The sequence below is a fragment of the Chanodichthys erythropterus genome, chromosome 7 (assembly GCF_024489055.1).
Source record: "Chanodichthys erythropterus isolate Z2021 chromosome 7, ASM2448905v1, whole genome shotgun sequence".
Classification (NCBI taxonomy): domain Eukaryota; kingdom Metazoa; phylum Chordata; class Actinopteri; order Cypriniformes; family Xenocyprididae; genus Chanodichthys; species Chanodichthys erythropterus.
The window spans coordinates 36328826-36355717 of NC_090227.1; the positions used below are offsets into that span (position 1 = coordinate 36328826).

The window sequence follows — 26892 nt, forward strand, 5'->3', positions numbered from 1 at the left end:
CTTTCCTTTTCTGTATTTCAAGTACTTGCATCTCTTTCATCTTATCTACCTTCACATCTTGAGTGATTTCACACTAGTAAAAATTCTTATTTATTAGCATTATTTAGATTGAATGCACTGACTATAGAGTCAGACAAGCAGGACAAAATGGATCCAATCGAATGAACCGACAGATCCATTGCTGTTAAAGAGGTGTAAACCCTCAACAGTGTTCTATATAAAAAGACCTTTATGGAGCTACAGGGCCTTAGGTGTCCACTCGGAATTCCTGTAGCGTATATATAGCACAAACTTTACCTCCAGGCATGTGTATCTGTCTGTCACCAAGTGCATGACTTCAAACAGGGGCAGAAACCTTAAAAATAGACAGCGCTGTTGAGAGGACAATTATAAACAATCACTGTGATGAGAACCTAAAATAACAGCTGGCTAAAATGTTCCAAATGCCGCTTACCTCCAGGTCACCAGAGTTAAGAGGCGCTTTAAAACACTGCTGGGTATTTACTCCCTTTCTGTAAGCTTCAATAAAATGCTGTCCTCCTTATATTTTCAGTACATTGCTTGCTGACTTATATGGATTGGTTTTAAGGTTAGTACGATGTGCTGCATTTTTTTAAGGCACATTTGTAAACATTCTTGTATATTTTTCATGTTTTTTTTCTCTAATTCATCAGTAATGGGTAGGCCTAGATGGAATATGCAGGGTTTTTTGTTGTTGTTGCCATTTTTGGCACTGATTTTGCTGAAAAATATGAGTAAAATGTGTTAAAAAGAGACTACCACATAATCAAATTATAAAAATATTTCAAGGGTTAGCTCACTGAAAAATTACTCACCCTCATGTCGTTCATCTTCAGAACACAAATTAAGATATTTTTGATGAAATCCGTAAGCTTTCTGGCCTCTGATATACTGCCATGTTATTACCACTTTCAAGGCCCAGAAAGGTAGTAAAGACTTCCTTAAAATAGTCCATGTGACTACAGTGGTTCATCCTTAACGTTATGAAGTGACGCTGTTCAGGTAGTAAACACAGTGCGGCACTTCCGGGTTCTATGTCAGAATGGCGGCTCAGTATTGGCCGACGCTGTTCACGTGAGCAGCCCGACACATGCTGCATTTGAATTTGAACTTCACAACCATTAAAAAAAGTATGTTTTATATAGTATGAATGTGGGTAGTATGAGTGTAATCCGGATGTACTACATCTGCCATGTTGTCATTATCACATGACCTACCAGCGTCAGTTACGTCGCTTCACCTCCATTCATAAATCCACTCCCGTGGCCTCATGAGATAGTAAAGTGTCCATCGAATGCGCACTTCAGAATCTTGCCAAAAGTAGTAGGTCATCCCGGGACTTTTCGCCTACTGTTTTTCGAATACTATGAATTCGGACTCTGTTGGCGTACTGTTTTTCGCACACTATATTGTAGAGAATTAATTGATTTCGGACAAAGACTATAGAATAACACAAGACGTGTCACTCGTATTGTTTTGAATGGGAGAAAGTGTAACGCACAATATGGCGGAATAAGTCCCGCCTTCTAAATAGGAGCCAATCGCCGACTGATAAAGTCATCGCGTCACTTCAGCGGCCGTTAGAATCACAGGTTTCTATAGAAACAGTCAGACTCGCGCCTCCGAAGAGACGCGCATTTAGGTCTGCGCATGCGCATTAGCTTGATCCAGCCTGAAAAATACAGTTTTTTTTGTCATGATTCGAGCGTTTAGAAACTAAATGTATGAGCCGGTTGTTGTTAGATTTCATTGATGATTTCAAATATGAAATTTAATCGCAAGGTTGGTGAACAGTTTTGGAGAATTTGATGTTTCCCCATTCAAAGAGATTGCATGATGCCCAGGATGCCCGAGAGGCGTTTCAAAGATGGCCGCCGAGTGAAATGACTTGTCTTAAAGGGACTTTGTTTCGGCCACAGTGTAGAACCTGGAAGCGCTGAACATAAACCGCATAAGAGAATGACACAGAAGAGAAGATATAAAGTCCGTTCGTTTTGTATTCTTATCACTTCATAACATTAAGTAGAATGAACCACTTTTGTCACATGGACTATTTTAACAAGGTCTTTACTACCTTTCTGGGCCTTGAAAGTGGTAATAATGTTGCAGTCTACCTGAGGTCAGAAAGCTCTCGGATTTCATCAAAAAAATCATAATTTGTCTTCCGAAGATGAACGAAGAGTTTAAAACGACATGAGGGTGAATAATTAATGACAGAATTTTCATTTTGGGTGAACTAACCCTTTAATAAATGAGCAGAGGGTGGTGGATATATAGAACTTGATAAATGAAGGGCGTTCCAAATCTGCAGTTTCTGCCCACGCAGATTCTGTAAGGACTTGCTCTTGGATAATATCCAATTGCAGACCATGAGAGAGTTTGTTTTTTTTTCTCCATCTTTGCAGCAAATTCAGCCTTGTAACAGTGGACTGGTTTGGCAGTCCACCAAAAAGATTTCCTTCTGAAGGTCTTCTTTCCTGTATTTTATCCCTCTCAACATTGGCTAATGTTGGCAGATGAAGGGAGGGAGTGTCATGACACCAATTTAACAGACATTTGAAGATAAGAAGAGGACCTTTGACTTCCTTCACGCAGCTGCCCCGTATAATTAAAAGCCATTCACAGTGCTCATGGCATAGCTGTCAGTGAGAGCGTTGGAAATGATACTGCTTGTAAACTAATTGTCCTCCACAACACATACTTCTATCTGCTGTCTGCCAAATAACGCACTGTTTTTTCCTTAAAGGGAGTTTTATTAGATGAGAAGATTTTTGGTGTTTAATCTGAACCTTTTTTGAAGACATACTTAATCTTTATTAGTATCCCCACCCCTAGAACATCATCTAGCATCAGCTAATTTGAAAGGCCAAACATTTTGTTGGTATCAGCATCTTTTGGCCAATCTGCATTATTAATGGTGTTTCTTGTAAAGTCAAATGCTAGAATGTTTGCAGCTGGTTTCATCATGTTAATGGGTAATTTCTACTTTTATAGGCCTAAGATACTTAATCTATTTTTTTTTGTTGTTGTAGTTGTTGTTGTTGTTGTCAAAGAGATATCTATAGACATTCTCATTTCTGCAGATATGGTAGCTTTTCCAAGCATATGTTCAGCAAATGCTTCAGGATGGATTTGTCGTTGACAGTGTGAATAGGGCTTTCAGAACATTTCAGACATTTTCCAAAGATAGTTACCACATTTTTGTTCAACAATAAAGGGATGGTCGCAGTGATATCTGAATGACAAAGCATTCGTTGAAGTCACCATGAAATCAAAATTAAAGGAATAGTATACCCAAAAATTAAAATTCAGTCATTTAGTACTCACCCTCATATCGTTCCACACCCGTAAGACCTTCGTTCATCTTCAGAACACAAATTAAGATATGTTAAAAAAATTCTTCATTTCCTTTTTCAATGCCCAGAAAGCTACTAAAAACCTATGTAAAACAGTTCATGTGAGTACAGTGGTTCAACCTTAAAGTCATCATGAAATCAAAACTAACCCTATTTATTTTGTTAGCTTATATTACTAGTCTTGTGCTGAAAAATTAATCCGTTTGTCGTGGTAATCTTTAATCAAAATCTGAAAAGTCACTTCCGGTCTAGAATGCTGTTCCTTCTCTGATGACGTCAGTTTGACGGCTTGGGTTGAAAACGCTTAAACCACTCCCCTCCAACCGTTAGTCTGCTATGAGCGAGAGATGGAGGGGATGAGCGCTAAAGTAAAAACCTGCCCTCTATTTAATATTCCGTTTCACTTGGAAATATGTCACAACACTGGAGAAAAGTCGTTTACAACGTCTGGTTCACGGGGACTTTAATATTATAAAGCAACGAGAATACTTTTTTCAACAACATAGTGATGGGCGATTTCAAAACACTGCTTCATGAAGCTTTACTAATCTTTTGTTTCGAATCAGTGCTTCAGAGTGATTTTGGCAGTTTGATACGTGCTCCGAACCACTGATTCGAAACAAAAGATTTGTAAAGCTTTGAAGCTTCATGAAGCGTGTTTTAAAATCACCCGTCACTAAATATTGTTGAATAAAGTTGCTATTTTGTTTTTTTGGTGCACAAAAAATATTCTTATCACTTCATAATATTAAGGTTGAACCATTGTAGTCACATGCACTGTTTTAAATATGTTTTTAGTAGCTTTCTGGGCATTGAAAGAGGAAATGAAATTGCTGGCAATGCAGGTCTCACTGAAAAAAAATCTTAATTTGTGTTCTGAAGACGAACAAAGGTCTTACAGGTGAGGAGCAACATGAGGGTGAGTGAGAAATTACATAATTTTCATTTTTGGGTGAACTAACCCTTTAACAATTATTAGTTTTTATGCAATATTGCAGGTATTATTATAAACGATTTATCTGTGCACATTATTATTATTTTTTAATTCATGTGCCCTTGTAATCAAAATAACTTCTCCCACTTCCAGTGACATCTCTTTTCTTCTCTGATGACGTTCTCCGGCGCAAGGTTGGAACAACTTGTGACTCACATGAGATAAGGCATTAGTAAATAAAGTCAGCATAAAACGAAAATTGTCTTTTTTCCCCCTATTGTGCTGTAAAAAATAAAGGGCGGGGCTTGATTTTATCTGTCAGGAATTGATTGGTTGTGCTATTGCTGTGATCTCATGTGAGTGACGGGTTGCCCCGCCCTTGCGCTAGTAAACACGTCATTCTCTTCTCGTAGAAGTGATGTCATTGCAAGAGGGAGGTGAAGTTATTTTGATTAAATATTATGAGGGCACATGATTTTTATTTATTTATTTATTTATTTAATAATGATGTGCACTGAAATCATCTAGCCTAATAAAAGCTGTTTCATGCTGACTTTTCTACTCTACAAAATGAATTATGCTCATGAAAATGTATGTATATGTAGCCTATTCATTTGTATAATTGCTTTAAGTGTTTTTGTAAGGCACAAGGTGTTTTTCCAGTGAGAGAAGGGACAGTAAAACATTATAAAGATCAATAAACAGGTCAGTAGCACGAAAATACAAATAATGTAAACACGTTTTACCGTTAACAGCGTATATTAATATAAACCATGCCGTGTTTGTCCACAGTGAGGTAACAGGACACTATCCCTTTAAACAGAACTTGATGATTCCATCATAGGGAGAGAGAGCGAGAGAGAGCGCGAGCCGTGCTATGAAGTGTCAGTGTACACTACCGCAATACAGGCAAACCAAAGACAGGTCATTCCTTACTGTACGGAAGCAAAAAAACGAGAAAAAAAGGAGAAGCGTTTTAATTTAAACAACCATTTTATTATCCTGCCCAGCAGCAGATCTCTGGAGAGGAGGGCTGAAACTGCGCAGCGCTGCTCGTGAGAGGTGGAGCGGAGACACATCTGAAACATTCACATTAAACTTCTCACCCCATCGAGGCGCGGATAGCACCCTTACTACAGACAACATGGAATAGAAGGACTCCGAGAGCATCCTAACAACACAAATTGATGTTTTCTGCTGAAAAACCGTCAGAGGGGAAGAAACTGATCCGTTAAAATCAGCATCAAGCTCTGTAGTGGATTGAAAGAAGGAGCTCAAGATGTCTGTACCGGTAAGTTCTTCAATATAACCTCTAATCTGATTAATCGCGGTGTGGAAAAGTTACTGAACTGCTTGATAGGGACTTAAATGCATTCTAATGGACACACAGATGCTGGTCTGAAAGAATAGTCAGCTTGCTCTTGGTATATTGCTGTGGTGATGCACACTGTGGTCATTTGCTGCTACAAAGCAGCTGTTCGGGACGGTAGTGGAACTGAATTTTTGTAGTTCCCTCAAGACAATACACGAGCTGTGTGTCAAAAGCTGAGTGAGCTGTCTACCTCTAAAAGCATTTTGGGCGTCGTAGGCGCGTGCCAATGATGCCCGAAATGGTGCGCGTGCCAATGATGCCCAAAAATGCGGTCTAAATGGGCAGCGCAAGGTTTTGACACACAACCTCGGAGTCCATGAGCTGTTCAAAAATAAGTGCACAAATAGGACGCGGAATTTCCTCATGACAGGTTTCCATACTACTGTACATACCTCACGTTTCTATTCAGGTAATTTTTGAAAAAAACAAAAACAAAAAAACATTATCGTTTTTAGTATTTGATTCAGGATTTACCTAAATTACCTAAAACAACCAACCAAACAAAAGCATTTTTTTAATAACATTATATTTTTTATAAAAAATAACTTTTGAAAAAGTGTTCCATCTCTTTATGAGTGACTTGTATGTAAAGAACCAGTTATGACCTTTCACCTTCCAACTTGTTGCAGCTTTATTTTATTTTTTAGTTTTGTAAATCATTTATTCAAATTTGACATTTTCTAAGATTTGTCCATGTTTGCTATGATAGTGTAAAATGGCCTCCTGGAGCAATGTATTTAATAGATTTGACTGTTCCATATTCGACTGTTCCTGTCACAAAATAGGATTAATTTGTGAAATATGCTTTGTGTTATTTGCCTTAACCTGTGGTACAAGAATTGATGAACAGATATCAATAATAATACTGTGCATATTCACAATTAAACATGGTTGACCCTGAGGCAAGATCTGTATTTGCATCCTGGACTTGTTTCTTCCAAAAGCTCTCCATCGAGTCTCAACCTGTGAGAACTGTGTTCCGCCTGCCTGCTTCTTTTGGCATCTCATTTCGACATACTGCAACAAGATTTAATGTTTGCCCTCATGGCTGAAGTTAAGTGGAAGAAGTCGGTGGATTACTAATAAAGAGCTATGGAGGATGCGCAGCCCTGCAAAACATCATTGCAGATCCCTGTGGGAGGAATGAGGTTAATTTGCATGTCTTGGCAGCTTACCTATTTTCCCACTGCTGTTTTTAGGAGAACTGGCATCTTGATGTTATGAATAAATAATAAAATCGCTCCATCCAAGTGACGAAACAGTCTCTTGCTCAGTTTAACTCTTTGTTTAAGATAACGCTCAATGGCAGTTAGAAAGAATCGCGTTTGTTCAGATTCAGCATCGCATGAGTACTGATGTCCCATGCCATTTTCAACAAACAGAAGCCAGATTGCTGTTTTTGCCCGGGGTGATCGAGCTTGATCACAGCAGCTGTTCTACCAAGAAGACGAGAGTATGGTTTGCTTGTCTTGTGGCTCGTTTTCCACGCAACCAGTGTGATTCCGTTTACCTGAGACCAACAGATGTCACAGAGAAGTGAAAAGCAAACGAGTGTAAAGGCTTAAAGGGATAGTTCACCCAAAAATGAAAATTTTGTCATCATTTATTCACCCTCATGTTGTTCCAAACCTGTATTAGTTTATTTCTTCTGTTGAACACAAAAGAAGATATTTTAATAAATGTTGGTAACAGTTGACGGTAGCCTTTGACTTCCATAGTATTTTTTTGTTTCTACTATGGTAGTCAATGGCTATTTAAAGGTGTCCTAGAATTAAATATTGAATTTATATTGGCATAGTTGAATAACAAGAGTTCAGTTCAGTACATGAAAATGACATACACTGAGATTCAAACTCCATTGTTTCCTCCTTCTTATATAAATCTCATTTGTTTAAGACCTCAGAAGAATAGGCGAATCTCAACATAACAATATTTGCATATGCCAGCTCATGTTCAAGCCATTAGACAAGGGCAGAACGTCTGGATCTGTGCACAGCTGAATCATCATACTAGGTAAGCAAGCAAGAACAATAGCAAAAAATGGCAGATGGAGCAATATTAACTGACATGATCCATGATATTTTTAGTGATATTTGTGAATTTTTTTAAAAATGTTTTGTTAGCATGTTGCTAATGTACTGTTAAATGTGGTTAAAGTTACCATTGTTTCTTACTGTATTCACGGAGACAAGAGCCGTCGCTATTTTCATTTTTAAACACTTGCAGTCTGTATAATTCATAAACAACTTCATTCTTTATAAATCTCTCCAACAGTGTGTAATGTTAGCTTTAGCCACGGAGCATGCCATCAAACTCATTCAGAATCAAATGTAAACAAATAAATACAATACTCACATGATCCGATGTATGCATGCAGCATGCATGACAAACATCTTGTAAAGATTAGCTATGTGAACTGTGTTTATGCTGTTCAAGGCAAGCGCGAGCTCCGGGGGAGGGGGAGCACGGGAATTAAAGGGGCCGCAACCTATATATCGGTGCATAGGTAATGATGCCCCAAAATAGGCAGTTAAAAAAATGAATTCAAAAAAATCTATGGGGTATTTTGAGCTGAAACTTCACAGACACATTCAGGGGACACCTTAGACTTATATTACATCTTGTAAAAAGAAGTTCTTGGGCACCTTTAAAATAAAATATTTATTTTATTGTATTATTATTTGATATTTTTTATGTGTAATTTTTATTGTCATCTTTTATTATTATTTCTATATAGTTTTATTTTTGAGTTTAATTTCAGTAACTTTATTACTTAAATTTCATTTTTCAAGTTTGTTTTTCATCTTATATTTATATTTTATTTTTTCTTATTTTTATTTAATTTAATTTAATTTAATTTAATTATTTTATTATTTATTATTATTCATTTTATTTTGTTTTATTTATTTATTTTTATTTTATTCATTATTTCATTATTTTATTTATTATTCATTTTATATTATTTTATTTATTTTTTTATTGTTTCATTTCATTATTTTATTTTATTATTTCAGTTACCAAAAATGATTTTTTAGTTAAAAAAAATTAAAATCACTGTGCCACTGACCCTTTCCCAACATGTGTCCAGACACATCTCCATGCATATTAAATTCTGCAAGCATGTATAGATGCATACATACTTCCTTTAATACATAAATTCATAAGTTTGAGTTCTACACATGCTCAGCTTCATACATATTGATGGGTATTAATGTTTGGCTGTTAACGTCATTTGCCTCGGCTTTAGATCTTTATCCCGTCCCCTGGATGGCTCCCAGAGTGCGCACACTACGACTGCAAGCCTGTGCTTATTCCCCCCTGCCGTCCCTCAGAGTTCTGCCGCGAGAGGTTAAATGCGACGCCAGCAGGGAACGAGCTTGCTAGATCACTCTCAGACGCCTGACATTTGGTGCTTGTCATAGATGATACTCCACATACATATTAATAATGTTGGCTTAGGTGAGCTGTCGCATTTCAATCACCCGATAACGACCTTTTGCTATGTATGCGTTGCCCTGGCAACTACAGGCCACCAACCTTTCAAATATGAGTTTCATTGGCAGCTTAACTCATAGTAAACAGCGTATAATGCTACACATGCCATGCATGGACAAGCACGACTCCAAAGGCGGATTGCGACATGTGCTTGTGAATACATCTATAAATCCCTCTCTGAAATCACACTCTTCATGCTTGTCCTTGCATAGTAAGTGTCTCATCTCATAGACATTCTTGCCTACACGCAGTCACGCATCAGCGGCCCCTGCTTTGCCACTCCCGGCAGGCATCTTTATCCGTTTTTAGTGATTAAGGACGGACGTTTTTTCTCAAGTACACACACTCTTACACCGGATGCATCTTAATCCAGAAGCCAGCTGACACGCTCATTAGTTTATTGCTGTCAGCTCAAGAGAAAAATATGAATGCTAGAAGCAGCAGCAGGTGAACACATGATGAATATGAATGTAAATATTAACGTTTATGTCACCTCAGGAGTCTTTTGACAAACAGCTCTTCATATTCATCTGATGTAAATACCATATGCATCAGTATGCAGTTTTTGTGTAGAGTGTGAAAATTCCTCATTCTCGTTTATGTCTTGGTACGTTGCACACATTTTTGTATAAGAATACAAATGAAGGGGAAATTACATTGTGTTATAGGCTTTGTGTGTGTGTTTTCAGCAGTATGTTGTCTTTAGTATGGAGTCGGGCAGTTGTATGTAAAATGAAAATTGAATTATGGTGGACACCACTCACATTCTTCAGCTGATCTTTATCGATCGCAACATGCTGCTGTTGATTTGTGTGTTTGTGTAAGCAGAACTCAGTAGTCTATCTATCTATCTGTCTGTCATTCTGTCTATCTGTCGTTTTATCTATCTATCGTTTTATCTGTCTTTCTCTCAGCGGTTCTACCATTTGCTATCATTCTATTATCTAACGTTGGTTCTTCACTCTTAAAAATAAAGGTCCTTTTTTTTGGCATATATGGCTCTATGATGAGATCCATTAACATCCATGGAACCTTTCCATTCCAGAAAATACTCTTTTTAGTGGGAAAAGGTTCTTTAGATTTTTAAAACGTTCTTCACATTAAGAAAAATGGTTCTTTTAGGAACTGTTCACTGAAAGGATTTTTGGGGGTATTCAAAATGGCTGTCCTTCTATGGCATTGCTGCAAAAAACAGTTTGGAACCTTTATTTTTAAGAGTGTTCTGTCTGTCCCTGTCTATCCTTCATTCTGTTTATCTATTGTTCATTGTATATTTCCATTGTTCTATCATTCTCTCAGTCTGTAAGCCCTGTTAACCATATATATTTCTTTTAATTAATTTTCATTCTACTTCCTTTAAATTCGAATTGCAATTCTCCATCCTATTTGTTGCACATATGCTTATATATATATATATATATATATATATATATATATATATATATATATATATATATATATATATATATATATATATATAAATATCACATAGTAAAGAGTCTCTTTCTGATATAGTGTGGGAAAATAATGCAGCGTGTGGAATTTGTGGTTTCAGTGATAATGTGCAAGTCTGCAGACTGGCAAACAAACAGATCTCTCCAAAAAGATACTCTCTGAGTAGTTTGTGTGAATATAGCTTCACATGCTTTTCATCCATTTTTCCTTCTTCATCTGTTTCTCTTGGTCCTTCATCTTTTGTCACTCAAAAGGTTTATATGGCTTCTTTTTGTATTTCATTTTAGTTTCCTTTCTTTTTAACAGTGTGTGCGTGTGTACGCTTGCTTGCTTTTGTGTTGCAGAGCTCTTTTGCTGTTATATTTACAGCAGCGGGGGACATACTCAGTGTGAAATCTAAGCAGGCCCCATATGATTTCAAAAGCCGGTGTCATTTTACTCACCCTGGCGTTGACTGTCCTGCAGACGACCGCTCTCAGCTGGTTGGGAGGACACATGCCGGTCCTCACGGGACCTAAAAGAGTCACAGTAAACATGTCTCCTCTAACCAAGTCACAGCTTCCCCCTGTTAACCCCAGGGTGTTTAAAGTGTAACATCTTGTTTTTTGTGTATCAGACAGACAGGACCCTCTCTAGAGTTCTGTTTATGCTGCTGTTTAAGTCGTGTGCATGTGTGTCTACGTGGCTTGGCTGTGCTGAGTTGCTAATGAAACGCAGGGCTTTTTCACCATATGATGATTTGAACTCGGTGTAACCCACTCTTTTGTTCCACTGCCCTGTAAATCTCTTCCGTCAGCATTAGGAGGGGGAGGAGGGGAGAATATGTGTGTGTGTATTTGCATCTGTGAATGGAGATTATATTGGGTGTGTATGTATAAAATATGCCTGCCTCGTGCTCATGTTTTGTGTTGAGTGATTGTGTTTGTAGACAAAGAGAGAGATGGTGTTGTGCGTGTTTGTTTTGCAGCTCGATGGACGCTGGATCCTGATGTGGATCCTCATTATAGTGCAGCTGTGAATGTGAAAAGGAGATAGAAAGAGCGAACGAGCGTAGCTGTGTGCATGTGTCTGTGTTTTTGCCACTGCCTGTGCCAAATCGTCCCGTCTCCACTGTCGTAAATCTACTGGCTGATGTGCGAGGTGGTCATATTAATGGAGCACCATCAATCACACCGGGCTGTCTGAGATTAGACTGTATTTGCTTGATGGGAATGGGGGAGGGAGCTCTACCTACAAGTGAACCTGACAGAAACATTTGCTTAGACTAGTCCAGTTCAGCTAAGACCAAACTCAGTCCAGCAGTCCAGTTGAGCTAAATCCAGTATAGTCCAGTTAAAGGGTTAGTTCACCCAAAAATGAAAATTCTGTCATTTATTACTCACCCTCATGCCGTTCCACTCCCATAAGACCTTCGTTAATCTTCGGAACACAAATTAAGATATTTTAGTTGAAATCCGATGGCTCCGTGAGGCCTGCATAGGGAGCAATGACACTTCCTCTCTCAAGATCCATAACGGTACTAAAAACAATTTTAAATTGGTTCATGTGAGTACAGTGGTTCAATATTAATATTATAAAGTGACGAGAATATTTTTGGTGCGGCAAAAAAAAAAAAAAAAAAAAAAACATATTTAGTGATGGCCGATTTCAAAACACTGCTTCATGAAGATTCGGAGCACAAATGAATACTCAGCTAAGTCCAGCCCAGTCCAGTCCAGTTTAGCTAAACCTAGTCAGGTTCATTTTAGAATGCAGAGTTCAGTCTAGATTAGTTAAGCATGCCCAGTCCAGTTTATCTTAGCCAAATCCAGCTCAGTCCATTTTAGCTAAACCCAGTCAATTCAACTCAGATAATCCCAGACCAGTCCAGCTCATCTAAATACAGTCAGGTCCAGTTTAGTATGCCTGTCTTGTTTGGTTCCAGTTTAGCTAAGAAAAGTCCAATTGTACCCTGCTAAGCCCAGACCAGTCTTGCCCAGTTTAGCTAAACCTATTCAGGTTCAATTTAGCATGCATTGTTCAGTCCAGAATAGTTTAGCGTGCCCAGTCCAGTTTATCTCAGCTAAGTCCAGCTTAGTCCATTTAGCTAAACTCAGTCAATTCAACTCAGATAAGCCCAGACCAGACCAGTCCAGCTCATTTAGTATGCCTGTCTTGTTTGGTTCCAGTTTAGCTAGGAAAACCCTGTTGAAAAAAAATAGCATATGTTGGTTAGGTATGTTTTAAAGCATGGCAGCTGGTTTGAGCTGGTTAAGCTGGTCCTGAGTTGGAGCTAGTTGCTTAGGACCAGCACTTGACCAGCTTAACCAGCTCATGACCAACTAAGGACCAGCAAAAACCAACTCAAACCAGCTGTCATGCTTCAAAACATACGCTGTTTTTTTTTTCAACAGGGAAATCAGCTCAGCTAAGTTCAGTCCAGTCCAGTCCAGTTTAGTTAACCCTTGTCAGGTTCAATTTAGCATGCAGAGTTCAGTCCAGATTAGCTAAAGCCAGTCCAGTTTAGCATGCTCTGTCCAGTTTAGCTGTAACTAGTCAATTCGTACTCTGCTAAGCCTAGCCTAGTCCAGTTTAGCTAAACCCGGTCATGTTCAGTTTAGCATGCAGAGTTCAGTCCAGATTAGCTAAGGCCAGTCCAGTTGTACTCAGTAGCCCCATCCTAGCCCAGTCCAATTTAGCTATATACCAGTCCAGTTTTTAGCTAAGGCCAGTCAATCTGCAGATTTACCAGCCTCTGAAATGCAGCTTGTGGCTTGGCAGTGATGAATGATTAAGTGAAAGAGTGAGGTAAAGAGCAGGAGCCAGGGAAAGGGGGATGGAAGAGAAAGAGACACAGATGAGACTAGAGAGCCGGAAGAGTCAAGTGTAACAGCCACTGCCAGAAAATTATATGAAAGTTATAAGAAGAAACACAAGATAGCAATGAAAGAGAAGCAGGGTGGCAGTGACAGACACAGAGAGATGAAGAAGACACGAGGAAAGAAAGACACCACACGAGGCCTGGGAAATGATAGGAAGAATATAGAAGATGCTTTATGTTGACCATCCATTCGTATCTTATGAGACCACCATCCCATCAATGTTTGGCAATCTTGACTGAACCTATTTCCCAACAGTGTGTTTCTCTGAAGAGTTATGGAGTTGTCATTTGACCGGTCCAATGATATTTTTTAGTGTTATTTATTTACCATTACAGTATTTATTAGTAGTTTTCATTTTAGTTAACAGTAACAACACTGGTCCTGTCCTTATGAACCTCTCCACAGGGCATGAGTATGACATCATCAGCATCCGCCTGTGTTTTAATGAACCTCCTTGTCTGGATCCTCATTAAGGACGGGAGAGTGTAGAGTACCTCAATCACATCCTCTCAGCCGTGTGTGTGTGTGTATGTGTGTCCTTATGAGTGTGTATGTAAAATATCTTCTTGTATATGCACACGGGAACTCTCAATGCTAATGAGCATGCTTGAGTGAGTGTTTGGCGCTGACATGCGAGTGCATGCCTCTTATTTGATGTGCCTAAGCCACACTGCAGCAGCATGAAGAGGCTGTAATCTTTAGCTGAAGTCCCGCTAATCCACGTGAAGGTTACTGCCGCACTGTACGTTGCATTCCCTAAATTAAAGCAACAGTGTACAGGATGTATGCTTTGGAATGCAGCAACTCAATTTCATAATTGATGGATCAAGCAGATTAATCATCTTCTCAGCATATTAACTACAATCCATGTTTCTACATCCGACCTTTGGGACTATTTGGGGTCATTTAGTGGCATGCAATGTACAGTGTATGCTAACACACTTGAAGATATTATAATCAGGGTCCCTTGGACAAACAGCTAACATAATGCATAATTAATGTAATTTATTTCACTCTGGCGCTGGAATAGATTAGGGGTGCCCTCTTTGATTCAGCTTGACCTCCACCATCACCTTTGCATGGTCTTCCTTGAGGAAGCGTCTCATTGGAAGTCGCCACGGATGTGTTCTTGCTCCTGTTGACCTTTTCGATGATGGGAACTTGTGAGGTGTGATTGGGGATTTAGGGAGCTAGAGCACAAGACAGAAAGGTGAGAGAGAGAGGAGGTGATGGGAAAGAGCGAGACAAAACGAGTGACAGTTTTGAAGTGGGTGACTCCATTTCACACAGCTGCTATATTGTGACCTTTCTGCAGACCGTTGTCCCTCTCCTTCATCAATGCAGTGTGCCGGATTTAAGTTGCATCAGCAGCATGGTGCTAACCTAATGTTGCATCTCCCATTTTTCTGCTAGATGGGCGACCTTTAAGCCGCTTGTTGCCTTTTTAATGCCGATGCCAGTGGGCTATGGTTTGCAGAAGGTTAACAAAGGGACGTTGCACGTTATTACTGCAGCTTTACGGTAAAAAAAAAAGTCATTTGTGGGCAACAAAGAAGCTTGATGTGAAAGAAAATTGATTTTGAAGATTGGCTTTCGATCTCTCGTAGGAATTTGCAGATCTTGGTTTCATAGAGTGGCCAGTGACAGCTGGTATCTTGCTTTTGTGCCACTGTTTGGAGATTATCATTGGTTCCTTAATCACAGTCCCATTACAGCTCACATACAGTACATTGCCAAACACAGCACATTTATAATATTCACTTCCTCTCTGATTTGAAAGACAATGTATATATGTTTCCACTTTTATGATCAACAATGAGCATGTTTACATGCACACCACTACACTGATAACATCAGCTTATTGAAATAACTCGTTGCCCGGGTTTACATGCAAACCAATAACCCGACAACGCAAGTAAACAACATTTACAAGACTTTATTAAAATCAGGTTATTTCCCGGTAGTGACGTCAAAATTTAATAATCTGACTCTTGAGTATTTCACATGTTATGTCAGTTATGATGTTAAATACAGCATTCAAAACCGAAGAAGAGTATTGCAACATGTCAGCGGGAAACTTATGGCTCATATATTATCCTCTCATGCAGTTACAGATGTAGCATTTACTGTATTTCTTCTTCAGCTTGAGGTGAGAGCACTTTTTCGGTCAAGAAAGAGTCTGAGTTTGCAATGTATTTCTTCCTCCCTTACTACAAAATGCTCACTCTGTCTGGATGTGCTTAAATCTGCCGTAAGCATGAGTTCCTGTCACATATCACACATTATACGCTGGGCGAAATTGCCGTAAGGGGCAAAAATCTATCTGTGGCAATCGGTTTTTGCTTAAGCTATTTATGACCTTACTCTGATAAAGGAAAACAGGTTAATGTGTTTACATGATCGCGTGCATTTTCAGCTTAATAAGCATAATCGGGTTTAGAACGTGCATGTTAACACACTCAATTTGGGATCTATGGAAACCCATTTCTGCCTCAGAGTAAAGAAATTGTATCTGCAACTATAATACAATTTCAGCTTCATTACATCTTCAAATCTCTCGGTTGTCAGTAGAGCAGCACGTTTAATCGTTAAAAAGATCGCAATCTCGATTCACACCCATGTGATCTTATTGCTAAATGGCTATGTCTATTAAACCGATTTAATAGACGATTACAGTGATTTCAGCGAACATTCAAATCTGTGCGGCACTGCCGCTGACCCAAAGAGAGCAGTTGTCAAGTTTAGGTATGAAACAGCTTCACAGTCTTTTCAACCACACAGACACAGTATCATTATTCTTGTTGTTACAATGATTGTAATTATCACAAAAGCACTGGGATAAAAGTTTATCGTTCGTATGTAAACACTAATGTCTATGGTAGCGATCAAAATAGAGTAAACACCTTTTCTAAAGTAACTTGACCCTTCAAATAAAGATTGTATCAATTACATTGTTATACCAGTGACTGTTAAAAAATGTATTTGTCATTAAATCTTTCATTCAAGAGATTTGTTCAAAAATGCTGATTCATTCATTAATGAAACAAGTAAAGTCTTTATGAGTGAGTCATTGAATCATTCATTCAAATATTTTGTAAATAAACTGCAACTATTAACATTTTGTCAGAACCTCTAGTAAAATCTTTTTATCTCTCAGTTGTCACTTTATATCTTGCAGTGTTATTGATTAATTGCAACCTTTTATCTCAAAATGTGACTGTTTTGCATTGTGACTCAATATCTCAAAGCTGCTATATGCTTCTCATAATTGCGACTTTAATTCCCGCAGTAGTGACTGTTTATTATAGTTGTGTTTTTCTTTTTTCATTGTGACTTTGCATCTTGAAATGACTTAATTTTGTGTTTTAATTTTTATCTCACAATTACCTGCTATATATTTTAGATGGAAAGGGGCTTCTATAGGTATCCATTTCTTGATTATGTACATATAAGCAGTTTATATGAGTTTTTCTTCCTTTATATGGTCCTTGTGTGTGTGTGTGTTATTGTACTAGTCTCAGGAGGGAGTAGCTATTACACAGTTTATGTGCTATAGGAATGCTGTACTTCCTGTATAAGAATCCCAGCATGATCTCCGGAACGCTTCCAGACAACCACTGCAAACTCATCAGTTAGCATTAATGAACCACAGCAGGCTTTTATAGATATACCTGCTGGACATTCATATTCTCACAACCTAGTTTTTCTCTCTAATGCATCTTCATCTACTTTATCTAATGCATCTTTATTAGAGTTGTTCATGTGTGCTAATGTGAGACTGGTTTGGGGCCAAAGGTGGACTTCAGTTCCACAGTAAGTACCTTGGAGGGATGTGTTTGATGCAGTGGACATTTTTCAAATTACAGTCTCTTAGGTCTGCGATTGTATTGCACAGAGCTGATTGAATTATCTTCTGAGGTGATAAGTAGCATGTTCATGCTCTGTTGACTACATAGATGTGCGTCAGTACAGGTGGCCAGAAGATCTTGCTATCCACTGAAGCAGAAAAATTATGTGTTTCAGGCAGCATTTATCAAGATCTTTAATTTACGTAGCAGGTGGAGGCCCTGTGTTGTTCCCTGTGGCTCATGGATCATTGCTAGACTTGGCAACAAATGAAGGTAACCAATGTGGCCGATTGCAGAACACTTGAACACTTGAAGGCCTTGTTCCTCATGACATGAAAGGTTTGCCATCTGGGCCCCCTACCTGCATTCATCCTCGTGTCTGAATTTAGCAACATAGCTGAGGGACTCCTGGAAGTCTGCTCTGGATCAGACCAGAAAGTCTGGAAAACTTATTGTTGGTCACATTTTAAGCAAAAAATCTTTTTGAACTTGGGTTGGTCAGACTGATATGCATTAAGAAGATGAATATTAATGTGAGTATGTGGGACTGTTGATGGACAGATGAACCAATCCGCGTTGAGTCCGAGGAAAAGCTTCTGCTCTTGTCCTGTGCCCCTTTGCCCTGTTGACTGGGCAGGTAATCTGTTCAACTGCCATGTGAATTAGGTTTGAACTGGGAGGGCAAGCAATTTACTGCTCATTCACAGACCATTCCCCAGCTTATGAGGAAAAAGAGGGGGATGGGGTTGAGGAAGATGAAGAAGAAAATAATGGATTAGATAGAAATGGAGAGTAAAAGATAGAGGATGAGATGAGAAACATAGAAAGACATTAAGAGAGGAGTACGGGTAGGAGAAATATGAAGCGGGATTATGGAGAAGAAGAGAGTCGAGCAATATGAGAGACTGTGGGATTTGTTTGTATGAGAGAGAAAGAGATTCAAAGCTTTGTTGATATGATGGTTGTACCAGGTGTTCCAAAATTCCAGTATTCGTTTTCATACTCTTTGAGTGGATAAACAACCTTTGAGACATCAGTTGTTTATTATTGTGCATAATTTCTTTGACACTTTCTCTAAAACCTACTGCAAAACAGTATCTATTGAACATTTGTGAAATGTTAGCGTAATGTTGTGTGTAGGTTCTGTGCCTAAATTTAGTTGGAAAGCTATTTTGCAGACTTTTGGACCACCACACTGGAATGCAGGCTTCCTTTCCTCTCTTTCTCACTTTCGCTCTCTCCCCCAATTCTTTTCTTTTCCAGACTGTGTCCGGGAGCTCTGGGCCTGGAAACTCCCAGAAGCCAAAGTGAGTCTGGGCTGGACTGCTGTCATGTCAACAGCCACTGTGCTGCTAATATACACAGGCACCTCGGCACTCGATCATTTCATCGTCCAGAAGAGCCCCTAATGCCACAGGCTTCACCCCATCGCTCAGGATAGCTGTTGTGTCATAGAACAGTTTCCTGTTTCACATATCTGCTTCCCAAAGCACAATCCCACTTTTGGTCTACTTTTTTTTTTTTTTTTTTCTCTCTTTTTATTATTTTTTTGTATTTGAGTAGTACATACTCAGAGCATCTTATTGCTATCTTTCCAGAGATAACATGAGTGGTGCAGCTGTCATAGTTGGAAAGGTTAATGTGAAAATTGCAGCATTAGTACTAGCAGGCAACACGGTAAAAGAGGATAATCTGGAAAATATTTACTCTGCGAAAGATGTTTATAGTAATTGGGCTGTGGGCATTTTTTGAAAGCCTTGTCAGAGTGTAGAAAAAAAGAGATTGCCTCGGCTATGGCATTGGTAGATGTCCAGAGATAAACAGATAGACAGAAAGAAGAGTTAGGGGCACACAACTTGCATTCTTGCTTTTAAAAACATCTATTTTTAACTTGACATTCTCATGCTGAAAAAATTTGATTGCAAAAGAAGAGTTACCTGAGTCCAGCTTTCATGACTAACCAGTTAGTTATGAAGCAGTTATGAATGCTGTTTTTGGTTATTGCTTAGCTTAGATGTCTGTATATCTGTCCTTGTTGGCTTATTCTCCTATACTTCCATAAAGCTTCATAACAAAATATCATCCCACTTCAGCATTTGGTTTCAGTGATGCTGTACTCTGATATTATTTGTACCTATATGATCACACTGCAGAAGATATTGCTCTGAAATTGGTTGGATACAGCAGCCCACATACGCTCACATGTGATGCACTGTAGAGCAGTGTTGTTTCCACACGGTGGTATGTCTTAAAGGATCCTCCTCAGGCAGGAAAGCGGCACTGAGTGAAAATGAAATGAGCATTACTCAATCTTTCACAGCATATATCCTCCCTCTGCCACTTTTTATGATGGATTTAACTTATGGTTTCACACTAAATATAATTATCCAACAAATTAATCATTAATTACCCTCACCTTGACTCGCTAATGAGTTAGATTTCATTAAATACATTAGAGCCAGGGTTTTCATTTATGTATATATAAACTCCAGTCTTTTGTCAAATGATCCTTCAGAAATAATTCTAATATTCTGATTCTGGTTCTTTATTATTATCAATGTTGAAAAGCATTTTTGCGCAATCTTTTTCAGGATTTTTTCAAAAGAAAAGCATTTATTTGTCTTTTAACTGTCTTACCTGACATGATTAATTTAATGTGTCCTTTCCAAATAAAGGTAGTTACTTACCCCAAACATTTGAATAGTAGTGTATTTCGGTTTCCACAAAAATTTGAAGCAGCACAACTGTTTTCAACATTTTATAATAACAAGAAATGTTTCTTGAGCACCAAATCAGCATATTTTAATTTTCCGAAGGATCATGTGACACTGAAGACTGGAGTAATCATGCTGAATATTCAGCTTTGCCATCACAGGAATAAATAAAATTTTAAAATATATTCAAATAGAAGTTCTTTTAAATTGTAATAATATTTCACAGTATTGCTGTTTTTACTATATTCTTTATCAAATAAATGTAATATACTATCTCTGTATTTAAAAAAATGTATTTAGATACTACTTATAGTACATTTGAATCCATAGTGTACTACAAATGGTAACTAAATATATTTTTTAAAATACAGAGATAGTATATTAAAAGCACATTTTAGTTCATATTTCATGCTGTCTCAAAATAGCACAGTTGAGAACACTTAGATGCTCTTAAGATGATCTTAAGAAGTACTAAAGAAGAATTTTTAGTATATTAAGTACAAAATTAGTGAAATAGGGGTGAAAATAGAGCACTTTAAGTACATTAGAGAAGTGTACTTTTTTTCACCTGGGTACTAAAGCATGGTGGGACTGAATTGAAAGTCCCCATAATGTAGTACTATTTAAAACATACTTTAATAGCTCTTAGTTTTTTATAAATAGGACAGGTCTCTATCAGAGGTTTTGTGTAGCTGACCAGTCTTTTTCTCCTCTGTTTAGCAAGCAGTCCTTCTCACCAGCAGTATACAGCCTTTGAACTGTGTTTGCTGACTGACCGGTGTGTGTTCTAATGTCTGTTTGTTGGCAGATTGATGGTGTGTGTTAGGATGTGCTTTAGGTCTGACTGATGTGTTTGTCAGTGAAGGTGCTAAGGCTGTCTCACACACACACACATACATCCGTTTGCCGTTGACACACTGATGGTTCTGGTGGTGGCACCAGCTGGGAAGAGGTATTGTTCTGGTGTCCTCCGTGTTTCCTCTTCCAGCTCGCTGAGCTGGCCGTTTTATACTCTGTCATGTGTGTATGTGATGAAATAAATGGGTTGTAAATATTTATTGGCCATGGATTGGCGAGATCTCTGAAACACTGTCTGTGTGCTACAAAACTGTCATCACTCTTGATAGTCTCTCGATTGTACCGAGATCCCAAGTGGATCTTTGAAAAAATGTATTGTGATTGAACAAGAAAGAATCTTGGGAATCAGCTCTCTCTCTCTCTCTCTCTCTCTCTCTCTCTCTCTCTCTCTCTCTCTCTATATATATATATATATATATATATATATTTATATATATATATTGTATACATTAAAATGGTTGTATTATTATATACTGTTATTATATAAAAAATTGGATAATAGATATCAATGCAATATTGTTAAAATGGAAAATAATCAGTTAAGAAGTATTTTATTTACTAGATTCACTTCTCCAATAAAAATGCATGTTTTTTTTTAAATACCTTTTTTGACTTTCCAGCTGAAATAGCTATATTGTGATATATTCAATTACCGTGATATAACATTATGCGATTTATGATTTTGATCATCCGCCCACCCTTGTGTGAGCTCAGATCATCTGTTTCTCTGCACATACAACCTTCGCATGATATCATTATTGATCATGTTTTTTCATTTATCCACTTCAATCATAAGCCGAGCTTCACTTTGGACCTGAGCATTGGGTTTGGCTCACAGAACTTCCTCCCATCACATGGCTCCCTATCAGGATTTTATCTCCTGTTCTCATGGAGGGAATCAGACAGCCTTGCAGAACTTCGATTATCTAGGACGAAGCCCACAGGGAAATCTTCCTCTGCTGGATTACTGCTCAGAGGTCATTCATTGCTCATCTGTGGACAAAGCAGAAAACAGCAGTGCAGAACAAACACAAACACTGGGAAGATGACCTACCCTGAGATGAAATAAAGCTGAATAGATTTGGGGAAATGACACTCATCATATCATTTGAATCTACTGTGAATCTACTTGAGGTGGTCAAGATAACAATTTGATTAAGTCTTCATAGCCCCAAACTTTTGAACAGTAGCCTATTGTACAAAATTCTGGGTTAAAAACAACCCAAGTTGGGTTGAAAATGGACAAACCCAGCGATTGGGTTGTTTTAACCCAACTTTTGGGTTAAATGTTTGCCCAACCTGCTGGGTAGTTTTATTTAACCCAACTATTGTTTAAACATTACTATATGTCTGAACCCAAAATCAGACATAATTACTAGAGGCAATTAATAAGCAATTTAATAAATGTTTATTGTTTAATTATTATGAATTAAACTTATTAATATATGTTCATTTATTAAACACATTAATAAATGTTGATTTCCAATATACTTTGGGTTCATTTTAAGCAAGCAATACAGTAATTTTTAAACAATAGTTGATTTAAATAAAACTACCCAGCAGGTTAGGCAAACATTTAACCCATTCGCTGGGTTAAAACAACTGAGCTGCTCGGCTAAAAACAAGCCAAGTTGGGTTGAAAATGGACGAACTCAGCGATTAGGTTGTTTTAACCCAACGGTTGGGTTAAATGTTTGCCCAACCTTCCGGGTAGTTTTGTTTAACCCAACTATAGCTTAAAAATTACTATATTGCTTGTGTAAAATAAACCCAAAATATGTTGGAAATGAACATTTATTAATATGTTTAATAAATGAACATTTATTAATATGTTTAATAAATGAACATTTATTAATATGTTTAATAAATGAACATTTATTAATAAATGTAATGAATAATAATTAAACAATAAACATTTATTAAATTGCTTATTAATAAATGTTCACCTTTTGATTATTACAGTTGCCTCTAGAAATTATATGTCTGATTTTTAATTTTGGATTCATTTTAAGCCAGCCATATAGTAATTTGTGTTAAATAAAACTACCCAGCTGGTTGGGCAAACATTTAACCCAACCGCTCGGTTAAAACAACCCAGGGTTGGTCCATTTTCAACCCAACTTGGGTTGTTTTTAACCAAGCATTTTTTTTAGAATGCTGGGTTTGTCCATTTTCAACCCAATATTTTTAGAGTGTATATATAGTACTGTGTAAAAGTATTTTGTTTTGGCTGTCCAAACACTCCTTTTGCAAATGTTACAACAATCGAGTGAGTTTTTTATATGAACAATGAGCCCTAAAACAGATGGTACGGTCCAAACAGAAATCTGATGTCACCATTATCGAGTCAGTCATTACATGACGGGTCGAAAGCAATTGAGACAGCCGAAATTCATGGAAGAACGGTGGAAACTTCTCCAAAGCCACTTTTCCACCATAGGGCCGAATGGTAAGGAGTGGTCCCGGTTATATTTCCACTTGAGCTTGGTTCGGCACGATTACAAACCTTTCTTGGCCTGGTTTTACTCTAGTACTGGTCAAACTAGAGGAGGGTCGTTGGGGCCGTGTGAGCTGTCTGCAGCAGTATTAAGAACAAGACATGATGATGTGAGTTTCCGTATCATCATCACTTCACTATCTCTCAGCAGTCCTGCACTGGGCATGCTCATTTAACTCTGCGTTATGGGTTAGGAAATGGACCATTCCCTTGTCCTGACTGGCTGCTGAAAAGACTGAACTTGTGTATCTGAAATACATTTTGTGTTTATGTGCTTGTATATGTGGTGTTTAGTTATGCGAGTGTTTGTGTGCTCAGACTAGGGCTCGTTAAGGGAGTTTTGCTGGAATGCTAATCACATGCTCACTAATGGACACGGGGAGAAGAGTAGGCAATGTTGACTGCAGAACAGCTAGATAAACAAATGCAGAGAGAGAAAGAGAGGCCACCTAATTCAAAGTCTGAAAATACTTGATAAGAATACAACCATAATGAATGAAAGGGATTTTCCTGGTTAAATGCAAGTTATCGACAACATACCACAAGAAATAATTTTAACTCATCCCAGAGTTTGTACAAACAAATAAGGGCCAGATTTACTAAACATGGCAAATTAGCGTGAGAGCGCAATTCCAAAAAAAGCGCCGATGGGAGTGGAAATTTCTGCGTGTGATCTACAGAGGACGTGCAAATTAAAGAACACAGAAGCAGCCGGATCATTTCCATAACGACCAACACAATCTACCAAGAGCAGTGCAAATTAGCGTCTGGACATGTTTTTTTGGGCGGTAAATAATAGCACAAATACCAGTAAATTGACTAGCGCAAACCTTAGTAAATCATCTCGCGTGATTCATTTAAATACTCTCCTCCCATAAATTTTGCATCTAAAATTGAAACCCCTATAAACCCAGACCGGAAGTAACTTTTCAGATTTAGATTAAATCCGATTTTGTATGAACTTGAACGGATTAATTGTTCACCAATAGACTAGTAATATGCGCTAACAAAGTAAATAGGGTCTATTTTGATTTCATGATGACTTTAAAACCCACCTTAAAACAATGTAGGCAATTTTACATATTAAATTACACACATTTTAAAAGAGTAATTTAAGTTTAAAACCTTCTGAAATGCTTGCCCCTTAGACATCTATTGTAAGTGTGTTACAACTAGTGTTAGCAAAAAAAAGTTTTTGTTTGTTTTTATAAAGTCGAAATTATTTTCTCTGGTGATCATGGGAAGATGCTGTCAATAAAGATTAAAACAGAATATTCCTTTATCACTCAGTGACTCCCAACTTCATTATATCAGATATTTAACTGCTTTAAGTGAAGCAAGATGCCTGTTTTAGTAATCAGACTTGTCTTGTCAAAATTTTTGGTTTGCAAGTATGCATATTCACTTAGCATGAAATGATTCAGTGGTCTGTGCTCATAAATCAGAGCTGTTTTCATTTTCAAAGATATGATGAACTGTTGGCTTCTGAGTGTTGGCTCGCTCCATTCTCCAGCTCCTTGAGTCTTGAATGCCCATCATTCTCAGACCGAAGGGATGTTGTGCTGTTGCCCCCAGTTGCGATCCTTTAGAGTCTGCCAAATGGAGAAACTTCAGGACTAGATTCCTACAGATGGGGAAGTTGTGTGCTCATGTATGTGCGTGCATAATTCACAATGCCCTCACTCAACCCTCTAAATCCATTATCCAAATGTAGGTCATTTTGGTGTGAAGTTGTCTCATGTGCCGTGACATGTTTTCCATGCTCCGCCCACTCTCAAGCCTCAAAGCCAAATGAAAAAATTGTCCGCATTCATACATACAGATGCATCAAATGGAAGAAACGGTTTGAATGGTGACATTTCCATGTGGCTAGATATAGTTTGAACAGTTCTTTCTTCCATCCTGTCTTGACAGCAATGAGACAGAGATAGCTGCATGTGGGAAAGAGCTTTGATTGGGTTTCATCTGATGGTGTTCATACCATCCAGACATTATTTCTCCTTGAGTGGACTTGGGAAGGAAATAAAAAAAGGCACTTTGCTGTCAGTGGAGCATGTCTGCATATAGATTTGAGATTAAATGTTGAAACATACCTGATCTCTATGTGGGTGCTCACTATACACACAGTGGCCTCAAAAAGTATTTTTAAACATTTATTCAATTTTTAGACATTTATTCAATTCAATACTATTTTGCTTGAATGAAAAATGAAACTACAAAGAAACTAAAATCATGCATTAAATGCTACATTATTTACATAAATTTGATATTCATTTTGTGATTTGCTAAAGATTACATTTAACAGTGCTTTTAAATTATTAGTGTTTTTAAATTTTAAATTAACTTTAGGTGAGTGTTAGATCTCGGCAAAAGTAATATAATTGTTAAAACATTAAATCAGCACGCACCAAAAAAAAAAAAAAAATTAAAAAATGCAATACTGGCTGATATCAATAACCAATATAGAACCAATAGATCATGCATCCCCTAATATTTCTACCCCATGACATTTAAAAGAAGGCTGTTTATGCTCTGCAAGTAATCAAAGTTTGCGTAGATACAGTAGAAGCATTTGTGTTCATGTGTTTGATTATGTTTTGGCCCTTAAGCATTATAAAACTAGAACAGCCCTGACTAAAAAAAAATGTCTTGATACACAGTGAGCGTGTGCTGAACAGTGAGGACTGACACTCGCAGTGAGCCAACAGGTCAGGACAAGCAGACTATCAAAGAAAATATTGCTGTAGGCGGTGAATTGCTGAGGTTATGCTTGGTTCTTGTGTTGTAAATCCCACTGTGTGTTGTCCAGGCTCTAGTTTGTGTTCTTCTCTAGTTTTATTGTGTCAGTAGGGTAGATGGATGGACACTATGAATGGGAGCGTATTTATGTTTGTGTGAGATTGACAGGAACATGAAGCCTGTCAAGGGAGCACAGGACAGGAAAATCTGACATACTTACTTGGACAGCATTTATTGCCAGCTGCATTTGCAAAATATAATAAAACAATACATAAAAAATGGGTGAACGAGATCAATGAATGTAAGATTTTCAGTGGCAACCAGCACAAGCCCTAAAGGGCATTATGCAGTTGACAGTAGTAGGTGTTTTGTGTATGTTGTGTGTCTTTGTGTGTTTTCCTCCATCTGCAAGTCTAATTATGTCAGATAGAAGCAGAGAAGTGTGGACAAATGAAAATACACAGAAAACATTCTGTCTTACAAAGTCTACATTAGGTGAAACGTCATTGTGTGTAAATGATGCTTGTAATCGCTCACGGAGAGTGGCATGATTGGCCGATAGGAGTCTGGTTGGGGTACTTTCGTAGGTGAGTGGAGTCCTAATGAAATCGTGTCCCTCGAGTCTCAGTTTGTGTTTCCATAGTTGCTGACTCGGAAGTTGTGCAACCACAGATTTGACATGTTACAGGTATTACATAGGGGAAGTCTTTGGCGGGTTGGGAAAAGGATTTGCACGCAATAA

The 26892-nt window shown here is 37.9% G+C and overlaps 1 protein-coding gene across 5 annotated transcripts in view; it reads left to right on the forward strand.

The window, feature by feature from the left end:
- The first annotated feature begins 5170 nt into the window (after positions 1-5170).
- bcar1 (BCAR1 scaffold protein, Cas family member) overlaps positions 5171-26892 on the forward strand; it is a 103713-nt gene continuing 81991 nt past the window's right edge. For 3 of the 5 annotated variants that reach the window (XM_067390412.1, XM_067390414.1, XM_067390416.1), the window contains exon 1: positions 5171-5602. In XM_067390412.1, the coding sequence (XP_067246513.1) occupies positions 5591-5602 (12 nt within the window). In that variant the 5' untranslated portion in view covers positions 5171-5590. Of the gene's footprint in view, positions 5603-18605; positions 18650-26892 lie in introns of all 5 variants that reach the window. The other 2 variants (XM_067390413.1, XM_067390417.1) reach the window with 1 other exon arrangement.